Source organism: Heptranchias perlo, chromosome 25, assembly GCF_035084215.1.
Source record: "Heptranchias perlo isolate sHepPer1 chromosome 25, sHepPer1.hap1, whole genome shotgun sequence".
Classification (NCBI taxonomy): Eukaryota; Metazoa; Chordata; class Chondrichthyes; order Hexanchiformes; family Hexanchidae; genus Heptranchias; species Heptranchias perlo.
Genome location: NC_090349.1, coordinates 13365247 through 13391944, shown reverse-complemented (window position 1 = coordinate 13391944; position 26698 = coordinate 13365247). Strand labels below are relative to the sequence as shown.

General features: G+C 45.6%; 1 protein-coding gene across 1 annotated transcript in view; it reads right to left on the bottom strand.

The window, feature by feature from the left end:
- LOC137342352 (uncharacterized) overlaps nt 1-26698 on the bottom strand; it is a 109721-nt gene that overhangs the window by 56895 nt on the left and 26128 nt on the right. Inside the window, exon 4 of the mRNA XM_068006287.1 lies at nt 26338-26473. Coding sequence (XP_067862388.1) covers nt 26338-26473 — 136 coding nt within the window. The remainder of the gene's footprint in view (nt 1-26337; nt 26474-26698) is intronic.

Genomic DNA, 26698 nt, shown 5'->3' with positions numbered 1-26698 from the left:
AGGTGGAGCAATCTTTGGAGGGGCCCTCACGGGCACCGAAACCCAGAGGGTGTCCGCGCAAAGCATCTCAGCGGTCAGGGCATGGAGAAGAGCAACCTGCCACTACCTCTGCTGAAGCCACAGGGGTAGCACCACGTAGGGGTTCCCGTAAACATAAGGCGAAGGTTTTGTGAGCACAAAGGGGATGCACAAGGGTGTAAGACAAAATGTCATGTTTTTGATTTACTTTCATTTGGTTTGCAAAAAAACATAAAAATGTGATATTACCTCTACTGCCACGTCTTTGCAAATCTTGTCTGGTTTGTGCAATAATTCCCTTTCCTGAGGATCACCATGAAGACCCACACCGGATGCCACCCATTGTGTCACTGCAGAGTGGGTGCAGGTGTATTTGCAGGGCACTTTTGTGCAGACGACTGAGAGACACCAGCAATGTCCCCTGTGGCACCCTGGAAGGATCTGGAGGAGAAGTTGTTGAGGGCAGTGGTGACTTTGACAGCGACAGGTAAGAAGATGGTGCTCGGGCCAGCCGGGAGCAGCTCAGCATGAAGGAGGCTGCAGATGTCCACGACTACATGACGAGTGACTCTGAGCCTCCGTGTGCACTGCTGCTCAGAGAGGTCCAGGAAGCTGAGCCTCGTTCTGTAGACCCTGTGGCGAAGGTAGTGCCTTCTGCGATGCATCTTTCTCTGCGGTTGCCCTCCCTCCTGCTGTGCAGGTGGATGTGTCACAGCACCGTGGAGCTCCACGTGTCAGAGGTGGACGGCGTGGCCGGCGAGGCTGGTGACGCTGTTCGTCCTCCGAGGAGGTCATGACTGCAGCTATGGCGGCCCCCATCCGGAAGATGTACATTTGAGGGGGTCCGCAAGGTAGGTAAATGTGTCTGCACACCGGGGTTGAGGTTGCAAGTTGCTGATTTTTTGTATTAGGAGGAGGGTGGTGGAGGCCATACTTTGTCCAAAGTGACAGAGTGGCCTCCTGCAATGAGTGAGGGTCTCCCCCACCCCCCCAACCTGTCAAATGGACCTTTGCAACTGCCACAGGCTGGTGGCTGCAACACGTCCATTTCAACTGGGAATGTTTCCCCCAGTATGGGAAACACGCTCAGTTTGGATGAAAATCCCACCCCTCCTAAAATATCCTCCAAATCAGGTCTCCTAACGACCTGAAGTATCAAAGTAATTGGTTTAATTGGAATCCCACTGGCTTTAATTGCCGTTGGGAGTCCCGCATGCGGGGGCTGCGCGCGCATCTAAGCGCGTCATTGGGGAACCCGGAAGTGGGTGGGTTGGAGCCGGGCTCCGGACCCGCCCCAGGAATCCTCAATTTTCGGAGCCCCCCGCCACGAACGCACCCGCTCGGCCATCCTAAAATCGAGCCCCATGTCTCTGAATCAGAAGGTTGTAAGTTCAAGTCTCACTCCCAAGAATCAAGCGCCAAATCTAAGCTGACATTCCAGTGCCGTACTGAGGGAGTACTACACTGTCGGAGGTGCTGTCTTTTGGATAAGATGTGAAAATGAGGCCCCTTCTGCCCTCTCAGGTATATGTAAAAGATTCTATGGCACCATTTCAAAGAAGAGCAGGGGAGTTCTCCCTGGTGTCCTAGCCAACATTTATCCCTCAACCAACATCACTAAGGTAGATTATCTGGTCATTATCACATTGCTGTTTGTGGGACCTTGCTGTGCACAAATTGGCTGCCATGTTTCCTACCTTACAATGATTACGCTTCAAAAGTACTTCATTGACTGTAGAGACTACGCTTCAAAAGTACTTCATTGACTGTAGAGCACTTTGGGACAATTTGAGGTCATGAAAAACCCTATATAGATGTATGTTCACTCATTCATTTATTGGCTGCAGTTATTAACCTCAAGGTATTTCATTGTCTTCCTATTTCAACTGCATTGATTAATACCGCTCCCTCATAATGATGAGCTCATTTAACTCCTCAGAATCCTCTCATGGTGTAGATTGATAGTATTGCGCCTGAACACCTGTGGTGTCAGTCGAGCAGAACATCAATAACGAGTGACAGCTTTGAATTAAATCTTTCCGCTTTAATATCTCAACAAGTGAAAAGATTATTTTTTCTGCCCAATTGTCCATTCTTCATGTGAGTCTAGACAGCAAGGCCCGGAGAGCTATTAAATAATGGACTACATTTTCTACTCCTCATATCTTTGGATCATTCTCATAGACAAGTAAAACGTCCCTATGCCTTCAGGAATATCTTCACTACTTAATATCTAGCTAAGTTTTTGGTTAATGTGCCAAGGAAAATCTTTCTGTTAATTTCCTATAGCTAGTGGAATTATCTTATGCCTCCACAGCATCTCTCTCTAGTTTTTGGAGAACAATAAGAGCATCGCAATAACAGACCTCTTTTTAAATTATTACAATTTGGGTCACGTCTATTTCCACCAGGGTGGTGGAACTAAGGTAATTCATTATTGTCACTGACAGGATGTGGGAGGACAATACTCACCCAACCCTTTGTCCGGAATGTGTAATTTGATCCGGTCTGCTGCAGAGTAATTCAAGTTCTCTGCAATGTGTAATTTGATATCCAAGCTACAGAGTTCAGACAAGGCACAGTGCTCACACTACTGATTTCAGAGAAAAGACAGTGCCAACACTTCCGAGTTAAGAGAACGCACAGCGCTAACACTACCAAGTTCAGAGAATGCATAGCGCTGACACTCTGGAGTTCAGACAACGAACAGCGCTAACACTCCCGAGTTCAGATAGGAAGAGGTGAGGCCATGGAGGGATTTCAACATGAGGATGATAATTTTAAAATCAAGATGTTGGTGGACTGGGAGCCAATGTAGGTCAGCGAGCACAGGGGTGATGGGTGAACAAGACTTGCTGCAAGTTAGGATACATGCAGCAGAGTTTTGAATGAGCTCAAGTATATTGAAAGTGGAAGATGGGAGGCCGGCCAGGAGAGCATTGGAATAGTCGAGTCTGAAAGTATCAAAGGCACGGATGAGAGTTTCAGCAGCAGATGGGCTGAGGCAGAGGCTGAGACGAGCGATGTTATGGAGGTGGAAGCAAGTGATCGTTGTGGTGGGGAGGGTATGGGGTCGGAAACTCAGCTCAGGGTCAATTAGGATGCCGAGGTTGCAAACAGTCTCGTTCAGCCTGAGACAGTGGCCAGGGAGGGTGGTGGAATCAGTAGAGAGGGAATGGAGTTAGTGGTTGGGGCCAAAGACAATGGGAATGATTTTAACATGGAGCCAGGAAGGGAGCGGGGGGGACGGGGGGGAAGATTTTCAGGTGCGAGAGCCGGAAGGTAAGTGGGTGGGTAACTTTCACTTCTGGGTTTCGGCCCAGCATCCAGCCTGATTGACTGGCTGGCTGGCTGTCGGGCAGAAAGGCCTGCGGAAGCTGCCGGGGATCGGAGGGAGGAATCATGGGCCGGGGAGGAGATCAAGGAGCCGTGAAGAAGATCAGAAGGCCAGAGAAGAGATTGGGGGGCTGGTGAGAAGATCGGAGGGGGTGCTGGGGAGGGGATTGGGGGGGGCTGGGGAGGAGATCGGGGGAAGGCGGGGAGGAGATCGGGGGGAGGGGGGGCCGGGGAGGAGATCAGGGAGAGGGGTGGTCGGGGAGGAGATCAGGGGGGGTGGGGGCTGTGGTACCAAATGAATACTTCGCATCCGTCTTCACTAGAGAAAAAGATGTTGTCATTGTAGCAGTAAAGGAGGAGGTAGTAGCAATATTGGATAGGATAAAAATAGATAAAGAAGAGGTATTTAAAAGTTTGGCAGCTCAAAGTATAAAAGTCACCCAGTCCAGATGGGTTGCGTCTTAGGTCACTGAGGGAAGAAAGGGTGGAAATTGCTGAGGCTCTGGCCACAATCATCCAATCCTCCATAGATATGGGGACGATGCCGGAGGACTGGAGGATTGCAAATGTTACACCCCTGTCCACAAAAAGGGGGAGGGGGATAAACCCGGCAATTACAGGTCAGTCAGCCTAATGCCGGTGGTGGGGAAACTTTTAGAGACAATAATCCTGGACAAAATTAATTGGCATTTAGAAAAGTATGGGCTAATTAATGAAAGTCAGCATGGATTTGTTAAAGGCAAATTGTGTTTAACTAACTTGATTGAGTTCTTTGATGAAATAATGGACAGGGTTGATGAGGGTAGTGTGATTGATGCAAAAGGCATTTGAATGGTTGTTTTTCAGACCGGAGGAAAGTATACAGTGATGTTCCCTAGCAGTCGGTATTAGAATCACTGCTTTTTTTGATATATATTAATGACCTGGACTTGGGTATAGAGGGTATTATTTCAAAATTTTCAGAAGACATAAAACTCGGAAATGTCGTAAACAATGCAGAGGATAGTGACAGACTTCAGGAGGACTTAGACAGACTGGTGAAATGGGCAGACGCAGATGAAGTTTAACACAGAGAAGTTTGAAGTGATGCATTTTGGTAGGAAAAATGAGGAGCAGCAATGTAAACTAAATAGTACAATTTTAAAGGGGGTACAGGAACAGAGAGACCTGTGGGGGGTGGGGGGAGAGGCACATACACAAATCTTTGAAGGTGGTAGGACAAGTTGAGAAGGCTGTTAAAAAAGCATATGGGATCCTGGACTTTATTAATAGAGGCATAGGGTACAAAAGTAAGGAAGTTATGCTAAATCTTTATAAAACACTGTTTAGGCCTCAGCTGGAGTATTGTGTTCAATTCTGGGCACTGCACTTTAGGAAGGATGTCAAGGCCTTAGAGAGGGTGCAAAAGAGATTTACTAGAATGGTACCAGGGATGAGGGACTTCAGTTATGTGGAAAGATTGGAGAATCTGGAGTTGTTCTCCTTAGAACAGAGAAGGAGATTTGATAGAGGTGTTCAAAATCATGAATGGTTTTGACAGAGTAAATAAGGAGAAACTGTTTCCAGTGACAAACGGGTCAGTAACCGGAAGACACAAATTTCAGGTGATCGGCAAAAGAGCCAGAGGTGACATGAGGAAACATTTTTTTGACGCAGCGAGTTGTAATGATCTGGAATGCCTGAAATGGTGGTGGAAGCAGATTCAATAGTAACTTTCGAAAGAGAATTAGATAAGTACTTGAAGGGAAAAAATTTAAAGGGCTATGGGGAAAAAGCAGGGGAATGGGACTGATCAGATAGTTCTTTCAAAGAGCCAGCACAGGCACAATGGCTCCTGTGCTGTATCTACTATGATACTACGATAAAGGCCAATAATGCAATAGCCTTTTTCATTATTTTTTGTACCTGTCCACTAGCTTTTAGTGATTTCTGTACTTGGACCCCTAAATCTCTCTGCTCCTCCACGAGTTCCCAGCTTCTCGCCATTTAGAAAATACTCTGATCTTTCTTAGGTCCAAAGTGAATGACCTCACACTTCCCCACATTGAACTCCATCTGCCACAGTTTTGCCCACTCACTTAATCTATCAATACTGTGCTACCTAACTTAGTGTTGTCAGAAAACTTAGATATACAGCGCTCTATACCTTCATCCAAGTCATTTATAAATATGGCGAAAAGCTGAGACCCAGTACAGATCCCTGGGGGGGCAACACTAGTCACATCTAGTCACATCCTGCCAATTTGACTACATAACCATTATCTCTACTCTCTGTTTCCTACCTCCTAACCATTTCGCTATCCAAGCCAATATGTTGCCTCCAATTCCATGCACTCTCATTTTTGTTAACAGTCTCTTATGTGGAACCTTGTTGAATGCTATCAGCATGATCTTTAAAAATGCCAACGAAACTCCTGTCTGCTGGGGGAGTGAGGCCTCCACATTGCAAGTAGCTGCTGGGGGGATTTCATGGACAGGCCCACCCTGCTGCTTGACCAACACCATCTCATTGCTGTTTGTGGGATCTTGATGTGTGAAAATTGGCTGCTGCGTTTTGGTTCCTTTATTTCTTTCCTTCCTTCCTGCACCCCCCCCCCCCACACCGGTATGGCCCCATCTTCACTCCTGCAAGCCCAAGGGGCACAGGCCTGGGTGTAACCAATGCACAACATTCTTAACCATCCATCACCATATCAGGATGGACAACATCAAGCACTTTCAGGCCTCACCCTCCTCTGCCAAGACCATCTACTACTCCAGGTAATCCTGAAGAGCTACGATAATCCTACGCTTCTTTACTGCACCATCAATCATTTCCACAAACTCGCCCCTACCTAGCCCTCACCTCCAAGAAATTGCAAGGAATTCACTGTCGCTGTGGTGCATTATCCCCCCTCATCCTCAACCTCATGGCCCATAGTCATCGATCACCATCATGCCTGGGGACTCGGCCTGCTGCAATGCCTGGTGTGGAAGGGCATCTCGGGAACAGCAGCAGATGAACCTTTGAATGGCCTGTGATCCCAGTGAAGCTCCCATGAAGGCCTGCCTGGGCACCAAACACCAAGATGGCAAATAATACATAAATGTAATGTCATGCATGTTGGTAGGACCAACACAGAATACACTATAATTTACAGGGAATAATGCTGAAAAAGGTTGAGAGAAAAAGATCTGGGTGTTATTGTGCACGGATCACTAAAGGTTCATCACCAATGTAGAGAAGCTGTAGCTAAAGCTAACGGTATTAGGTTGTATTAATACAACCTTTCAATACAAATCAAAGGACCTTTTCTGTCATTATACAGGTCGCTGGTTAGACCCCATCTGGAGTACTGCACCCAGTTTTGGTCCCTCACATGGTGGGTGATTTAGTGGCCTTGGGTTCAAAGAGAATAATTCCTAGCTTAAAGGACCTTAGTTACTCAGATAGGCATAAAGAGCTGGGTCTATTTACTTTAGAACAGCTTAGACTTAGAGGCGACCTGATAAGAGGGAGACTGGGGGATGGGGATGGGGATGGGGAGAGAGGAATGGGAAGGGATAAGTCGGGCAGAGTCAGGAGCAGCAGCAAGAATATGGTGAGTGGGAGCGATGCCATGAGAGAAGCAGCAATAAAGGGGAGAGTGAAACCGGGAGAACTTACCGTGGGTAAATAGTGAAAGATTATTTCCAATGGCAAGCTGGGCCCCACTCTATGGAGGGCTGCATGGCACAATTTGTGTCAGTCGTTGTGAACCTGGAGTCACTCATGGCACTCTATCAGCATGATCTTAAAAACTCCCACCAAATTCCCCTGTCTGCTGGAGGAGTGAGACCTGCACATTGAGCAGCCTCCCACCTCGCTTTGACTCTGAAAACACTCCAGACCAACCCATCAATTGACCTGTGGCCGTTTCTCTGAGGCTGAATTTAGTGAGGGCACATTTCATTCAACGAGAATGGGTGAGGGTGACATCATTAGAAGTGACGTCACTAGCGGAGCCGTAGCTTTTTAGAATGCACTGAGAGTGACGTCACGGGTCGATCGAAAACCGTAAGTAGACACACTGTCACTAATCACTCCGTCAAACTGAACACTCTGGGAGAGAGCTGCGGGGACTGCGGGCCATGGGTTGTTTTCAGGTGTTCGGGGGGAGGGGGGGTGTGGGGGTGACGCAGGAGTGCTCCTGCTTTCCTCCTTCTTCCTGCTTCTCCCACCCCGTGCTCCTGCTTCCCCCATTCCCTCTGTGCTCCTGATTCCCCTCCCTCCCACCCCTGCCCCCAGTGGCTTTAAACTCCTCAGTTGGGAAACTCCACAGAGATTCTCTCAAACTGCCACCGTGACGTCAGCCGTTTACCGCCGCTTCTCTAGGGTTTCCTGCCGGTCTCCCATCAATTTCACAGATCAGCCATGATCTGATTGAATGGCGGAACAGGCTCAAGGTGCTGCATGGCCTACTCCTGTTCCTATATTCCTAAGTTACAGCGGGACATCGGTGGAAGGCCTTAAAATTTCAGGGCCCTTATCTATACTGACTGGATTTAAAGGGATTGTCACCAAGCCAAACCTAGACGCACAAAAATAACTACGTTTTGTCACAGGGGCATCGCTGCTGAGTCCAATCGTGTCCTCGCCCAACGTCTATACACAAAGGATCAATGGGCAATGATTGGGAGTCGGTAGATTGTTCTCCCTCTCTAACGCAGGGACACCGAGTCCAGTTGTTCTCCCCCCCGCACTGAGATCAGGTCATTTACCAAAGCCCAGGAATGGAAGCTGGAGTTGTGGCTCAGTACCTCAGCGCCCAGGGCGTTTACTAAACTGACAGAAACAAAATCAAACCAGCTAAGGTTGCAATTGTTACTGGAACTGCATATTTTGGTAATTATATTGGATAAACATGTTCGCCATTTATACATAATAAGCTGCGCCCAATCCTGCCCTCGTGCACATCCACGTTTTAGCAGGAATCATTGGATAGCGTTTAGAAGCAGGAAGGTGGCTTCACTTTTCCCCGGCCTAACCCAGGGAGGTGAATCCAATTTTTATTTTTATTTATTAATTCATTCTCAGGATGTGTGCATCACTGTCAAGGCCAACATTTACTGTCCATCCCCTAGTTTTCCTGAAGTTTGATACAACTGAGTGGTTTTCCAGGCCACTTCAGAGAGTAATTACGTGTCAACCACATCGATGTTGGACTGGAGTCACATATAGGCCAGACTTCCCGAGAGGACATTAGTGAACAGAACCAGTTGGATTTTTACAACAGCTTCACGGTCACTTTTACTGATACCAGCTTTTGATTTCCAGATTTTTTTTAAAAATTGGATTCAAATTCACAAACTGCCATGGTGGGAATTGAACTCTCATCCTCTATGAATTATTAGCCCAGAGCCTCTGGATTACTAGTCCAGTAACATAACCACTACATTACTCCTCAACTGTCACGCCAGCCGAGATTAGTTAACTCGGCACAGGCTGGGGGATCTAACCAAACCCTGTGTCGTACAGCATCAACTGAGCCATCAGGGGGAGCGACACACAGAGCCACAAAGCATTTTAAAATCACATAAAAGTCTTAGAATGAACTTAAAAGAATAAAAGTTTGGGAAAAGGGCATAAATGTAACGGAAATCCTCCAAGGATTAACAGTCTCACGGAACAATAATCCAGTTTGTTTTTGCACTGACTCTAGCTCCAGCCTTTGGGAGAGGTTTTGATCACACAATCCATTACAAGGAGCTACGGACACTTTAGTATCACATTTAAATTCCAGCAATAACATTACAATTTGGCATTAATAAGATTGTCTTTACACACTAATAACGTACCAATTGCAATCCAACTCATCTTGTCCCTTTGTGTAGTGCTGTGTTTCCTTTTGATTAAATGCATAATTAACACTCAAATTAATGTGGTTGGTCAGTATAGAATCATAGAAGTTTACAACATGGAAACAGGCCCTTCGGCCCAACATGTCCATGTCGCCCAGTTAATACCACTAAGCTAGTCCCAATTGCCTGCACTTGGCCCATATCCCTCTATACCCATCTTACCCATGTAACTGTCCAAATGCTTTTTAAAAGACAAAATTGTACCCGCCTCTACTACTGCCTCTGGCAGCTCGTTCCAGACACTCACCACCCTTTGAGTGAAAAAATTGCCCCCTGGACCTTTTTGTATCTCTCCCCTCTCACCTTAAATCTATGCCGCCTCTACTACTGCCTCTGGCAGCTCGTTCCAGACACTCACCACCCTTTGAGTGAAAAAATTGCCCCCTGGACCTTTTTGTATCTCTCCCCTCTCACCTTAAATCTATGCCCCCTCGTTATAGACTCCCCTACCTTTGGGAAAAGATTTTGACTATCTACCTTATCTATGCCCCTCATTATTTTATAGACTTCTATAAGATCACCCCTAAACCTCCTACTCTCCAGGGAAAAAAGTCTCAGTCTATCCAATCTCTCCCTATAAGTCAAACCATCAAGTCCCGGTAGCATCCTAGTAAATCTTTTCTGCACTCTTTCTAGTTTAATAATATCCTTTCTATAATAGGGTGACCAGAACTGTACACAGTATTCCAAGTATGGCCTTACTAATGTCTTGTACAACTTCAATAAGACATCCCAACTCCTGTATTCAATGTTCTGACCAATGAAACCAAGCATGCTGAATGCCTTCTTCACCACCCTATCCACCTGTGACTCCACTTTCAAGGAGCTATGAACCTGTACTCCTGGATCTCTTTGTTCTATAACTCTCCCCAACGCCCTACCATTAACGGAGTAGGTCCTGGCCTGATTCGATCTACCAAAATGCATCACCTCACATTTATCTAAATTAAACTCCATCTGCCATTCATCGGCCCACTGGCCCAATTTATCAAGATCCCGTTGCAATCCTAGATAACCTTCTTCACTGTCCACAATGCCACCAATCTTGGTGTCATCTGCAAACTTACTAACCATGCCTCCTAAATTCTCATCCAAATCATTAATATAAATAACAAATAACAGCGGACCCAGCACCGATCCCTGAGGCACACCGCTGGTCACAGGCCTCCAATTTGAAAAACAACCCTCTACACCCACCCTCTGTCTTCTGTCGTCAAGCCAATGTTGTATCCAATTGGCTACCTCACCTTGGATCCCGTGAGATTTAACCTTATGTAACAACCTACCATGCGGTACCTTGTCAAAGGCTTTGCTAAAGTCCATGTAGACCACGTCTATTGCACAGCCCTCATCTATCTTCTTGGTTACCCCTTCAAAAAACTCAATCAAATTCGTGAGACATGATTTTCCTCTCACAAAACCATGCTGACTGTTCCTAATCAGTCCCTGCCTCTCCAAATGCCTGTAGATCCTGTCCCACAGAATACCCTCTAACAACTTACCCACTACAGATGTCAGGCTCACCGGTCTGTAGTTCCCAGGCTTTTCCCTGCCGCCCTTCTTAAACAAAGGCACAACATTTGCTACCCTCCAATCTTCAGGCACCTCACCTGTAGCTGTCGATGATTCAAATATCTCTGCTAGGGGACCCGCAATTTCCTCCCTAACCTCCCATAACGTCCTGGGATACATTTCATCAGGTCCCGGAGATTTATCCACCTTGATGCGCGTTAAGACTTCCAGCACCTCTCTCTCTGTAATATGTACACTCCTCAAGACATCACTATTTATTTCCCCAAGTTCCCTAACATCCATGCCTTTCTCAACCGTAAATACCGATGTGAAATATTCATTTAGGATCTCACCCATCTCTTGTGGTTCCGCACATAGATGACCTTGTTGATCCTTAAGAGGCCCTACTCTCTCCCTAGTTACTCTTTTGCCCTTTATGTATTTGTAGAAGCTCTATGTAAATTAAAGGGGTGGTGTCACCACATCAGGGCGATTCCTGGTTGGCTCAGTTCCTGCAGCATCCTGCTCTCAAAACACAGCTGTTACAGAACCATGCGTCCCCTTCCCTTCTCTTCCCCGCCTCCCCGGTAAATCTGCAGCGCGGCAGACAGTATAACGTAGAAATCACTTTCATACAACATTCCTCTGAGACATTTTCAGAGAGCCAGAAATCTGTTTGTTTTATCTTAACTGAGTTAAAGTAGCATACTGGGGTACATTACATAACAACGTGAAGTATTTTCCCCGCTAACTTCACCAACAGTCATTTCCAGGCTTATATGTCTTGTGGTGCACACTTTTTAATATAAGTCTCGGCTGCTTTTACCTTCATTTCTATTAAAAGGAATTTAATGCCCCCGGTCCGTTGTGAGGCCCGAGCCCAGAACTGATACCGATCGACACAGAATTGGTAATCTCACTCTGACAGCCCCTTGAGGATTGCTGCTGTGGGCTTGGGAATATTCACACTCGTGCAGTAATTTCTTTTATTCAATCTCGGGATGTAGATGTCATTGGCAAGGCCAGCACTTATTACCCATCCCTAATTGCCCTTGAGAAGGTGGTGGTGAGCCGCCTTCTTGAACCGCTGCAGTCCATGTGGTGAAGGTTCTCCCACAGTGCTGTTAGGAAGGGAGTTCCAAAATTTTGACCCAGCGACAATGAAGGAACGGCGATATATGTCCAAGTCGGGATGGTGTGTGACTTAGATGGGAACTTGGAGAGGAACTGGTTAAGGCACACTGTTGCCCAGAGTAAAGGGAAGCTTTATTCTGCAGTTACTTGATCTGGGAGTGCTGATAATGAGGGTCAGGGTGACAAAAGTTCCGCTCTACAGCATTGACATTCCTCACCTCGATAAGCATAAAACCCACCGATAGTACTATATTCATACTAGGCAATGCAATGAATGACATTATCACGGTCATGTCCAGCTCTGTGTGTGAACGCAGTAAAGGGCAGGACAACACTCCAGTCATATCACTAATTAACACCTGCACCCTTTCCCTTCAACACAGTCGCTCACTGACATCATCAAAGTGTGAATAAGGGCGTCGATCTTAGCTGAAACGTTGCATTTCCTCGTGAGTGTCATCTCAGATTAACAGGGAGAAGAGTTTGAATCTAAACGTGGGGAAGATCCAATGGGAGAAATACTTAACTCCTCCTACAGTACTATTCCAACAAGCACTTGTGTGCTAGTGAAACTTAGCTGGATACTTGTTACACAAGGAAAGACTGACATTTATATAGCACCTTATCACATCGCCCAGAAACATCCCAAAGCGTCCTATACCACACGGACTGCAGCGGTTCAAGAAGGTCCACCACCACCTTCTCAGGGCAATTAGGGATGGGCAACAAATGCCAGCCTCGCCAGTGATGCCCACATCCCACAAATTAATTTTTAAAAACTCAAGTCAACTCAAGAGGGATAGAATTAAAAAGCAGGGAAGTTATGTTAAACCTGTATAGAACCTTGGTTAGACCACACTTGGAGTACTGTGCACAGTTCTGGTCTCCATATTATAAAAGGGATATGGAGGCATTGGAGAAGGTGCAAAAAAGATACACAAGGATGATTCCAGAACTGAGAGGATATATTTATCAGGAAAGACTAAATATGCTGGGGCTCTTTTCTCTAGAAAAGAGAAGGCTGAGGGGTGACCTGATGGAGGTCTTTAAGATAATGAAAGAGTTTGATAGGGTAGATGTTGAGAAAATGTTTCCACTGGTGGGTCATCAGTATAGGATAGTCACTAATAAATCCAATAGGGAATTCAGGAGAAACTTCTTTACCCAAACAGTAGTAAGAATGTGGAATGCGCTACCATAAGGTGAATAGCATAGATGCATTTAAGGGGAAGCTAGATAAGCACATAAGGGAGAAAGGCTATACTGATAGGGGTAGATGAAGTAGGGAGGGAGGATGCTTGTAAGGAGCATAAACGTCGGTATAGACCAGTTGGGCCGAGTGTCCTGTTTCTGTGCTGTAGACTCAATGTAACTCAATGCAAGTCCACATCATTTACATATATATTGAGAAGAGCAATGATCCTAACACAGACTCCTGGGGACACCACTAGTTTGCATCCTTCCACAATGAAAAACATTGCTAACCATTACTCTTGTTTCCTGTCCTTCCTATCCAACTGACACTAACCAGCCACAACACACTGCCTCACATTATCAGGTGTTAACAATAGCATAATACTATTACTAATCTATTTAAATCTAGATGATAGATTTTGCTTTTACAACCTCTTTTTATTTTTATAGCTGTCCTTTTTTTGGTATTTGTTTTCATTCTTTTAAAAAATATAACAGGTAATTATTTTTCCCGTCCCTCGTTTTCTCTCTGGCCTCTTTCCCCCACTATCCTCCGAGAAGGACGGGCAGGCAACCTTCTGCCAGACCTCTGGAAATGCCCTCCTGGAACCAGATTTCAGTGTCCAATAGAAGCTCGAGTGACTGTCCCTCCAACGTTCCCTACCCTCCTGTGGGGAAATCACAGGATCTCCATGCAATGGCACTGCTGAGTTTGCGGGGAACCACAGATAAAAACCCACACTATCTGATGGCCATAAGAGGTTAAGTTAAACTAGTATGGAACCTTGGTTAGACTACACGTGGAGTACTGAGCACAGTTCTGGTCTCCATATTATAAAAAGGATATAGAGGTACTGGTGAAGGTGCAAAAAAGATTTACTAGGATGGTACTGGATGCTGAGAGGATGTTACCCCTCATGGGGGAATCTAAAACTAGGGGGCATAGTCTCAGAATAAGGGGTCGCCCGTTTAAGATGGAAATGAGGAGGGATTTCTTCTCCCAGAGGGTTGTGAATCTTTGGAATTCTTTACCCCAAAAAGCTGTGGAGGCTGAGTCATTGAATACATTCAAGGCTGAGTTAGACAAATTTTTAATCAGCAACGGAGTCACAGGGCAGGAAAGTGGAGTTGAGGTAAAAATCAGATTAGCCATGATCTCATTAAATGGCGGAGCAGGCTCGAGGGGCCGAATGGCCTACTCCTGCTCCTATCTCTTATGGTCTTATGATATCAGAACTGAGAGGTTATACCTATCAGGAAAGATCAAACAGGCTGGGGCTCTTTTCTCTAGAAAAGAGAAGACTGAGGGGTGACCTGATAGAGGTCTTTAAGATTATGAAAGGGTTTGATAAGGTAGACGTAAAGATGATGTTTCCACTTGGGGGAGAGACCAGAACTAGGGGCCATAAATATAAGTTAGTCACTAATAAATCCAATAGAGAATTCAGGAGAAACTTCTTAACGCAAAGAGTGGTAACAATGTGAAACTTGCTACCACAAGGAATAGTTGCGGTGACTAGCATTGATGCATTTAAAGGGAAGTTAGATAAGTACAGGAAGGAGAAAGGAATAGAAGGATATGCTGATAGGGTTAGATGAAGTAAGGTGGGAGGAGGCTCATGTGGAGCATAAACACCAGCATAGACCTGTTGGGCCAAATGGCCTGTTTCTGTCTTGTACATTCTATGTTATTCTATGTAATTCTGTGATGGCTCAATCACTAAATAAGCAGCACAATTGATTCTGAGCCATACACCCCAGGGAGATCCCAGCTGTGACGCTGGTCCATACAGAGTTAGCTGATCTCAGCTGGGGCAGTAGCAGGGACGTTACAATTGGCCTCAGTACCATTAGGCTACAGAGGGAAAAACCTGATCGCTATCTACTGACTCCCACTGGGTAATGCAATAATGTGGCTGTTGCGAGAGCACGGATCACAGGTACGGCCATGACCGAAACATATAAAATTCTTAGAGGGCTTGATAGGGTAGATGCTGAGAGGCCGTTTCCCCAGGCTGGAGAGTCTAGAACTAGGGGTCATGGTGTCAGGATAAGGGGTCGGCCATTTACGACTGAGACGAAGAAAAATTTCTTCACTCAAAGGGTTGTGAATCTTTGGAATTCTCTACCCCGGAGGGTTGTGGATGCTCAGTCGTTAAGTATATTCAAGATTGAGATCGATAGATTTTTGGACACTAAGGGAATCAAGGGATATGGGGATAGGACAGGAAAGTGGAATTGAGGTCGAAGATCAGCCATGATCTTGTTGAATGCCGGAGCAAGCTTGAGGGGCCATATGGCCTACTCCTACTCCTATTTCTTATGTTCTTATGATGCCTGCCATAGTAGAACAGCTTATCAACGCTCACTGTCCAACTCTGCACATGAAGAATGGCCACTTGGACAAGGCACCAGAAGGTTCTCAGCGCCCAGGGAATATTCTTACCCCAGCCAAGGAGTCAGCACCTTCAAGGAAGAAAAGTGTGGGGGGGGAAGGGGGGAACGGGAAACATGTCGCACAATGTAACAAATTTATGTCGCAATATCCTTCACATCACAAAAATATCACTTGCACTTGGTATGACTGTACCTGCATCTCAAGTAGGTGACAATTAGTGTCTAAACAGGGTGCAGCTCCTCTCTAAGTTGCCTGCCCAGCCTCTCCACAACACACCCTCCTAGTCCTAGTGCCCCGCGATGCCTGTGGAGGTCATTCCTAGGTTGGACTCAGCCTTGGACTATCTTCTCACAGACACGGTAGTTTCTCAGTCAACTGTTGTGGCCTCGGAATTGCCCGTACCTCCTGGATTATCAAACACAGACAGCTTTGCTCCCGTGTGGTAAATTTGAGCTCGTCCAAAACTCTGCTGCCCGTATCCTAACTTGTACCAAGTCCCGTTCATCCATCATCCCTGTGCTCGCTGACCTACTTTTGGCTCCCGGTCCAGCAACGCCTCAAATTTAAAATTCTCATTTTCATTTTCAAATCCCTTCATGGCCTCACCCCTCCCTATCTCTGTAACCTCCTCCAGCCCCACAACCAGCCAAGGCCTCTGCGTTCCTCCAATTCTGGCCTTTTGCACATCCCCGATTTTCATCGCCCCACCATTGGTGGCCGTGCCTTCAGCTGCCTAGGCCCTAAACCATGGAATTCCCTCCCTAAACCTCTAGGCCTCTCTACCTCTCTCTCCTCCTTTAAGATACTCCTTAAAACCTATCTCTTTGATCAAGCTTTTGGTTACATGTCCTAATATCTCCTTATGTGGCTTGGTGTCAAATTTTGACTGATAACAGTCCTATGAAGCGCCTTGGGATGTTTTACTACATCAAAGGCGCTATATAAATGAAAGTTGCTGTTGTGGGGTAATTTTTTAAGTGCACGCAAGGGGGTGGGGCTGGAGAAACCTTGCTTGCTTGGCTACGTTTATCAGAAAATCGATGTCATGGTATGCGTTGCCTTGACAAGGATCCTTTGCTGCCAACATGCATTCAGAAAATGATCCCACTAATGTTTGGTCCCAGTTGGTAACACTAGTACGAACATTGAGATGGTTATTCGATATTTGGCTGTTTATAGTTCAGGCATTGCATTCATCACAGACATTAGGGCTCCACTTTGCTTTGGAAACCTGCCTTTAGTAATTCCTTTGTTGCTCGCGTGTATCGATAAATTTCTTAGTCTGCTGCTGTGTGTGTGCGTGTGTGTTTTAAAGCCTCGAACAAATTCATCAATCAGCCTCACTCTTATTTTGTATCCAAATTGAGGGCTTAATAAAACAGTGAGCTTGCCATTCTCAGAGAAAAATACACCAAAGAGAATTAGTGGACATGAAATTATATTAGCCCCGACCCCTGCTTCACAGTCCAGGCAGCATCTGATTGAATTATTAATCAGAGAGCCTCCCATGTAATGCCATCTATTTTAGAGCCCACTGAACGAGATTTCAAAATTCCTTTCGCGATGTAATAAATCCTGAGACTCCCAGTGCTGTGGAAACTGTCCTCTTTAAACTGTGGGGCAAATACCTTAACACAAGGACAACACAAGAAACAACTTGAACATGTGTAGTTGGTTCTACTGTCACCTTTGTACCACAGGTTTGCATCAGACGGTAACAGCACCATCAGAGGTAACTCTGCAGTATAACGACCCACTGTTTTTGCCCTCAGATAGAAAGAAAGAACTTGCATTTATATAGCGCCTTTCACAATCTCAAGACATCCCAAAGTGCTTTACAGCCAATGAAGCATTTTTGAAAAGTAGTTACTGTTGTAATGTAGGAAACGAGGCAGCCAATTTGCACACAGCAAGGTCTCACAAACAGCAATTTGATAATGAGATAGTTGCCTGTTTTAGTGATGTTGGTTGAGGGATAAATGTTGGCCAGAACACCAGGGAGAACTTCCCTGCTCTTCTTCAAAATATTGCCATGGGATCTTTTGCGTCCACCTGAGAGGGTAGACGGGGCCTCAGTTTAACGTCTCATCCGAAAGACGGTACCTCCGACAGTGCAGCACTCCCTCAGTACTGCACTGGAGTGTCAGTCTAGATTATGTGCTCAAGTCTCTGGAGTAGGACTCAGTGAGGGCTGGCAATGTTTCCATATTGTTTTGCTGTTTAGACATTCCTCTACACAGCAGCACAATTACACGATGGCAGCATCTCAGTCATGTAACGCTGCTATTGTATTGCACTAAGACCTGTGCTAGTGTTCCTAACATGTGGGTCTCCCCAAGGTCAGCTCCCGGTAATAAAAATGGGCATTCTCAGCCACTGGACTTGGAGAATTAACAACAACAACTTGCATTTATATAGAGCCTTAACGTAGTAAAACATCCCATGGCACTTCATGGGAGTGTAATCAGGCAAAAATTGACACCAAGCCACATGAGGAGATATTAGGACAGGTGACCAAAAGCTTAGTAAGTGACTTAAAGCAGGAGAGAGAGGTGGAGAGGCAGAGAGGTTTAGGGAGGGAATTCCAGAGCTTAGGGCCTAGACAGCTGAAGACACTTGAATCCCAGCGAGTTTACACTTGGTTGTGTGAGACCTGTGAGCTGACACCACTAGCACGGAGCTCAGCTCAATGTAAAAGCAGCTTGGAACAAATAACAACCATAAATTTCTATTTCCAAAGCCATCACTGCTCGTCGATTCACAGTCTGTTCGTATTACAGAACACAGCGCTGAGACCCTGTACAAGCACACAGAGCAGTAACACCCCCACCAAATGCAATGCATTTGTTTGCACTTTTGCTGAAACAGATATTGGGGACAATTCCACAATCCGCAGGCAGTGCGGCTCAGGGAATCGGTGCTATAATCCTGTAGCCCTACCATGTGCCTGGGCTCCCTGGAGGCGCAGCTCCCCACAGGGAGCACAGGACTGAGGAATCACCCACTATGTTCATCTGGCGTTTTTCTGCTGAGGTTCCAGCACTTGCGCAAATTCAACCCCGTAACCCTTAACATCCTCGTTCCCCACTTCCCCCCCAACCTAATTTTTTTCCCTTTCTCCCTCCCTTCCTGAAGTAGCTATTCTCCACATGAGAGCCCAGACAGTGAAGGTCAATAGACTATTAGCCCATGAAGGCATCACAGCCAAGCCTGATGTCCGTGCATGTGCACTTTTGAGCTGGGGGGTGGGAGTCACTGGATTGCAATCGGGAGTGGGAGTCTTGAATGACCTTTGCTCTCCTCAGCCAGGGCCACTGAAGGCAATTGTAGCATCCCTACTGCCTTCTCATGAGCAGGAATCGATGCTGGGACTCTCCCAGTCTGTGATTCACTAGCACACCAAGAGGGGCACTTATCTGCTGAACTATCATTGGGTGAAGGTCTTCAGACTGTATTTAAAGGCGCATATAAATGGCATAAAGGTTGACTGGAGCAGAACAAGCAACATTGTGTCTATTGACACCACTGTGTCAGCCAATGAGTTGGAGGTGGGGCGGGACTTATGGCAGGATTTACAGCGGACAAAGTCTACTTTATAGAAAATATGTCCAGGCATAATTGATGGGGGAATTACCCAATCATCTTCATTCTGGCTGGGAATAGTGGTGTCACTATATGCAGCCACCATGCAATGCTTACAATTCACAACCGCCTTCTAAAGTACCTTTCACTTACACCTTGGTAACCTGCATAGTCTTAGTGACTTAGTGAGCACAAGAGATCTGTATCAGTTAACTGATCTCAGTGAGTTAGTGAGCATGAGAGATCTGTATCAGTTAGCACAGTAAATAGGCTTCAGCTGTAGTGAACACAACACCAATTACCAAATGCAGACTGTTACTGCGGAGACAGTGCATAGAACGGGACTAAGGTGCACTGGTGTAATTATGTCGGTGTCTGAAACAGTGTAACGTAAAACTGTTCTCTAAAGACCAGGAACAATTTACTGATATAAGTGCAGAACAACCTCATTTCAGGAGCACTTTTCAAAGCAGTTATGTAATTTTCAAGTGACTGATGTACATCAGGCGGCACTGAATTAATGAGGCAGAACATTATATTCACTGACCTCAATGTTGAAGCAGCAGGACTGGGCTTAGTGGTTGGCAGCATCCTGCCGGGCCAACTTTGCCAGACTTCCTGAGGTTCTCCCTCTCTACCTGCTCCTGGTTACCTCCCAGGCCATATTAGCCCTGATTCTTGGAGCTTACCAACAAGGGGATGGGCGGTGGGGGGGAGATTCCAAATTCATCAGCCTTTAAAAATCTGCAGTCAAAATTTAAAGGGATGCAACCATTTAAAGGTAAATGGGGACATAAATTGTTTCAGCCTTTCCAAGGGCTATAAATATTTTGCAGTTTGTATTGGACAAAAGAAGCCCAAGAGAAAGCAAGAGAAACATGAAGGCAGGAAACAGAGTCTGTGATGAAGTGGCACAGAACCCCTATTTGATGGTTGGTAAAGTGGGGGTGCTGCTGCATGAGGTGGGTGCAAGGAGGGTTGCCCTGTTTGGCACTCTAGCCCAGGAATGCAGCATATCTGACAGGAAATGGCATTCAAAGTTGACACTATATACAGTACATGCACAATCCAGCAGCAGTTGTGGATGAAGATGGGACATCTTAAGGAAGCGACCACGGTAAGACCACCCGACCGTGCCTTTCACCAGGTCGATGGCCCCAGTATGCATGTCACAAAGTGTCGCACAGCAAACCTGTTCTAATTTATTACTGGCTAATGCTAAGGATCTCAAACAATCTTTCACTGCCTATTGTGCGTATATGCCCATACTCCAGCACTGCACACATTCACACTGCAGCTTATAACTGATAGCCTAGATACAATGATACCCTCAAAGGGCTTCACAAATAACACAAACTATCTGCATGATGCAGGGTCACTTCCTGAGACACAAGATGGACTGCAGGGTGACTGCATCAATTACCCCGCCCTCCCCGCATTGGGAAACATAGCAGTGCAGTGACATTGGGTAGTTCTGTCATGCTGCTGTTGCTAATCAGTGGGAAAGGAGATGAAAATGCTGACCAGTGCATCAGTCACCTGTTTGATACATCGATGGGCAGCGCATTGACTGATATTGCAGATGATCCCAATGCGAGCCTGGCAAGAGGCGAAGGCAAAAAAGGTTGCAGACGGAGCTGTCCTTGATTGTCCTGGCATGGATCTTGCACTGGCTCCATGCTGGCCTGGAGTCTTTGGAGCCAGTCACTCAGTCATTGTCAGGTAGGTGAGAAGGGTGCAGATAATGGTTGGTGGCCTAACGGCGGGCGTGGAAAGTCCAGCACTGGTGCCAGCTGATGTTGGGTAATCCGTATCCTTTTAATAACAGATTAGAGTCAGTAATATGTCTGACAATTAACTACATTTATTATTGTCTCAAAACATTCATCTTAAGACTACCTACAGAGCAGTACACTCCAGTCCTACGCTTAGAAAACTCACGTGTAAAGAACTTCCCGGGAATCACGGCCTGTTCAGGCCGTTCATGGTCCTCTCCTTGAAGGTAGCTAAAGTTCCGAACTGTGTTTCGCTTTGTATCTCTCTTTTGAAAACAAGCAGACATTGTCTAATTCTTGCTGAGTTTAACTTTGTTAGGCAGTTTACGACCCTTAAGTCATCAAACAGATTGCTGAACACACACAGCCATCCATTGTCTAAAGTTTCAACCTTCTCCAATGTTACCTCAGCAACTTTTGCTTCTTGTCTTTGTTCTTCCTGAACAATGATCTTGCTCAGTGTCATTGTGATCAAAAGATAAGATCTGTAAGCACACAATTTAAACCAGTTCTGCCTACATTAACTGTCTGTCTTTATTCTGTATTAAAACAATGAAAAAACATATCTACAGAAAATGCTGTAAACATTCAGCAGGTCAGGCAGCATCTGTGGCAAGAGAAACAGAGTTAACGTTTCAGGTCGATGAGCTTTCATCAGAACTCATGAAAGATAATTGACCTGAACCGTTAACTCTGTTTCTCTTTCCACAGATGCTGCCTGACCTGCTCAGTGTTTACAACATTTTCTGTTTTTATTTCAGATTTCTAGCATCCGCAGTATTTTGCTTTTGTATAAACATGTCTATGTTATTACAGTTGATCTCCCTGGCAGTTTGACAGGAATTTGATTCACGAATCTGTTATTAAAAGGATAAGGATTATCCAACATCAGTTGGCACCAGAGCTGGACTTTCCACGCCCACCATTATCTGCACCCTTCTCACCTGACAATGACTGTGAGCGCCAGGCAGAGAGCTGGAGGCAACAGATTGAATCACCCGTTTTACAGCCCGCACGATTTTCCTTTCCATTGACTGCAGGGTGTGAAATGGACGGACAATCAGCAGCCGCCAGATTTCAATCCGGCCATGAAAATTAAAATCTACCCCTCTATGTATGAAACTTAATACCAACGCCCCATCATTCATTTTCACTTGTCTTGCTGACCGTCAGGGACTTTTCACTCGATGCCTCATCGCTCCGTAAGCTCCACTGAAATTCTATATCGTAAGAGTTCTTTAATCATGTCTCCTACTTTTGTTAGCACTTCCTGATCTGCTTTAATTCCAGTCAGCTTTTCAATGCATTGCCAGAAAATACTCGGATACTTTAACATTGGCAGAAAACACTCAGATACGTTAACATTGGCAGAAAACACTCTGATACTTTAACATTGGCAGAAAACACTCGGATACTTTAACATTGGCAGAAAATACTCGGATACTTTAACATTGGCAGAAAACACTCGGATACTTTAACATTGGCAGAAAACACTCGGATACGTTAACATTGGCAGAAAACACTTGGATACTTTAAGTTCCACATAAACAGTTAGGAGATAAAAAATTCTCAAAAAAGTGAACATTTTTCAAAACAAATGGCAACAAAAGTGAATAATGAAAACCAGTACTAAAATTGTGTGGTTAAACTAGAAAATAAAATAGATAGCTAAAAGTGCTCTGACCCTTTAAGAAGGTGAGTGGCAAGTGGAAAAAAACATTGCACTGGGCTTCATTTAAATGTGCTGGAACATGAGGTTATAGCGCATTTTCAGTGAGATTGAATCTAGGTGTTGGGTGAGGACAGGCTTAGGCTCAGCTGTGATGTCCCTCACAATCAAATAGTCAGCTGTTACTCACTGCTTAGGCTCACATATGACAAATGGCGATGAGAGTGCAGTAGAATCATAGAATCATAGAATGGTTACAGCACAGGAGGCCATTCTGCCCATCGAGCCCATGCTGACTCTTTGTAAGAGCAATCCAGTTAGTCCCATTCCCCAACTCTTTCCCTGTAGCCCTGCAATTTTTTTTCCCTTCAAGTATTTATCCAATTCCTTTTTGAAAGCCATGATTGAATCTGCTTCCACCACCTTTTTAGGCAGCGCATTCCAGATCATAACAACGCACTCTGTAAATAAGCTTTTCCTCACGTCGCCTTTAGTTCTTTTACCAATCACTTTACATCTGTGTCCTCTGGTTCTTGACCCTCCCACCAATGGGAACAGTTTCTCTCTATTTGCTTTATCTAGACCCTTCATGATTTTGAACACTTCTATCAAATCTCCTCTCAATCTTCTCTGCTGTCAGGAGAACAACCCCAGCTTCTCCAGTCTATCCACGTAACTGAAATCCCTCATCCCTGGAACCATTCTAGTAAATCTTTTCTGCACCCTCTCTATGGCCTTCACATCCTTCCTAAAGTGCAGTTCCCAGAATTGGACACAATACTCCAGTTGTGGCCAAGCCAGTGTTTTATAAAGGTTCAACATAACTTCCTTGCTTTTGTACTCTATGCCTCTATTTATAAAGCCCAGGATCCCGTATGCTTTTTTAACCACTTTCTCAACCTGTCCTGCCACCTTCAAAGATTTGTGCACATATACCCCCAGGTCTCTCTGTTCCTGCACCCCATTTAGAATTGTACCATTTAATTTATATTGCCTCTCCTCATTCTTCCTGCCAAAATGTATCACTTCGCACCTTTCTGCACTAAATTTCATCTACCACGTGTCCACCCATTCCACCAGCCTGTCTATGTCCTCTTGAAGTCTATTACTATCCTCCTTACTGTTTACTACACTTCCAAGTTTTGTGTCATCTCCAAATTTTGAAATTGTGCCCTGTACACCCAAGTCCAAGTCATTAATACATATCAAATAATGCAGTGGTCCGAGTACCAACCCCTGGGGAACACCACTGTCTCCCTCCCTCCAGTCCGAAAAACAGCCATTCACCTCTACTCTGTTTCCTGTCACTTAGCCAATTTTGTATCCATGCTGCCACTGCCCCTTTTATTCCATGTGGCTTCAATTTTGCTGACAAGCCAATTCTGTGGCACTTTATCAAACGCCTTTTGAAAGTCCACATACACAACATCATTCACATTGCCCTCATCAACCCTCTCTGTTACCTCATCAAAAAACTCAATCAAGTTAAACACAATTTGCCTTTAACAAATCCACGCTGGCTTTCCTTTATTAATCCATACTTGTCCAAGTGACTATTAATTTTGTGCCGGATTATTGTTTCCAAAAAATACCCACCACCGAGGTTAAATTGACTGGTTTTAGTTGCCAGGTTTATCCTTACACCCTTTCTGAACAAGGGTGTGTCATTTGCAATTCTCCAGTCCTCTGGCATCACCCGCATATTTAAGGAGGATTGGAAGATTATGGCCAGCACCTCTGCAATTTCCACCCTTACTTCCATCAGCAACGTAGGATGCATCCCATCCAGACCGGATGACTTATCTACTTTAAGTACAGCCAGTCTTTCTAGTTCCTCCTCTTTATCAATTTTTAGCCCATCCAGTATGTCAACTACCTCGTCTTTTACTGTGACTTTGGCAGCATCTTCTTCCTTAGTAAAGACAGGTGCAAAGTACTCATTTAGTACCTCAGCTGTGCCCTCTGCTCCCATGCATAATTTCCTTTTTGGTCCCTAATCGGCCCCACCACCCCCCCAACTACCCGTTTACTATTTATCTGCCTATAGAAGACTTTTGTGTTAGCCGATAGTCTATTCTCATACTCTCTCTTTGCCCCTCTTATTTCCTTTTTCACTTCTCCTCTGTACTTTCTACATTCAGCCTGGTTCTCATTTGTATTATCAACCTGACATCTGTCATACACCCCCTTTTTCTGCTTCATCTTACTCTCTATCTCTTTCATCATTCAGGGAGCTCTGGCTTTGGTTACCCTACCTTTCCCCTTCATGGGAATGTACCTAGACTGTACCCGGACTATCTCCTCTTTAAATGCCGTCCATTATTTAATTACAGTTTTACCTGCCAATCTTTGATTCCAATTTACCCAGGCTTGATCCGTTCTCAACCCACTGAAATTGGCCCTCCTCCAATTAAGTATTTTTACTCTAGATTGCTCCTCGTCCTTTTCTATAACTAATCTAAACCTTATGACACCATGATCGCTGTTCCCTAAATGTTCCCCCACTGACACTTGCTCCATTTGACCCACCTCATTCTCCAGAATCAGATCCAGCAATTTCTCCTTCCTCGTTAGGCTGGAAACTTACTGATCAAGAAAGTTCTCCTGAACACACTTCAGAAATTCCTCCCCTCTTTGCCCTTTACACTATTGCTATCCCAGTCTATATTAGGATAGTTGAAGTCCCCCATTATCACTGCTCTATAGCTCGTGCACCTCTCTGTAATTCCCCTGCAAATTTGCTCCTCTATATCCTTCCCACTAGTTGGTGGCCTATAGAATACACCCAGTAGTGTAATGGTGCCTCTATTGTTTCTTAACTCTAATAAAATAGATTCTGTCCTTGACTCCTCAAGGACATCCTCTCTCTCCAGCACTGCAATATTCTCCTTAATCAATGCTGCCACCCCATTTTTTTTTCCTTCCCTCTCTTTCCTGGTGCTGGAGGATAGCAGAGGCCTGTCGAACCATATCCCAGCGCGAGCCAGCGGGACTGAAAATCCTTGACCCTTGCAGCACCTCCCAGCTCAGCTCCAGTTGGGGGAGCCGTAGGGGGAGGATCAGCAAATAGGCCAGGACCCAGTTTCGCCAGATTCCACACCTGGTGCACTAGCTTCCCGATGTCCTTGTTGGGGTAGAGTCTCTACCTGCCCCAAATAAGACCATTGACATAAGAGGCCAGGGAAAGGAATTCCCTACATCAGGAGTTCCTGCCATTGGCCCTCAATGGGACCCAGCGTATCCATAGCAGCAGTATCGCCTGGTGAAAGCAGGCCGGATGCCTCTGTGGCCCAAGTGGGGCCCACCTGAGGGTCCGGGCCTGGGTAACAGCCTGTACCCCTAAGGTTTAATCAGCGCCCATTTATTTAAAAATATATGTAATTATCGGCCCCCCTTTCCAAAGAGGACAGAGGGGGACTATAAATTCATGGTGGGGGGGGAACCAGGAGGACCTGGCAACTTCCCTCTGGATCCAGTCACTTCTGCCGCAGTATGGGGCTTCCCTGGCGGGAGATGCACCCCTGGGGACATGGGTGCCCGCCACTGGGATGTTGAAATGAGAGAATCTCCTCCCAATACCAGGATGTCCGCTGGGGTCAACAATGGAGGTTCCCACATCGTGGTGCTTACACCGGGAGACGATCAACGCAGATTTGTGGTTCCAGGAGAGGAGTGGGAGGAAACTCTGGGATGAAAAAAATTATTTGGGCAATCACGCAACAACAGATACTTCAGTCATCTGATCTATGGCAAATTCCCATGGTTTTATGAAGTCCCCTCTATTGGAATTGATTGAGCTCGATCCAATATACAAAGGAGCCTTATCATTGTCCACTTACCTGCCTAGGTTTATGAGGAATGCAAAGCTACAAGCAAATGACATGTGGAAGACGTAGGAGGTCCAGGGTACCCAGTAGTGTCTGTCATAAATATTGGGGTCTGTGTCGTGCCAAGTCCACCAAAGCAGCTTTATGCCTGAAAATTACATTTAACAATTGTTAACAGGGGGCTAATAGGCAATGATGAGACCTGCGTGAACCTCAAACAACATCTCAGCTGTACAGCTACTTGCTCCTGACTGTCAGGATGGCCCACACAAGGGGAAAGAGCTCGGCTCCAGCCCACGAGCTGTTGGATTCGCTCAGTGCTGCATGTGACACAAACCAACAAGAGTTGATCTGAATCCCATCCAATAGCTGT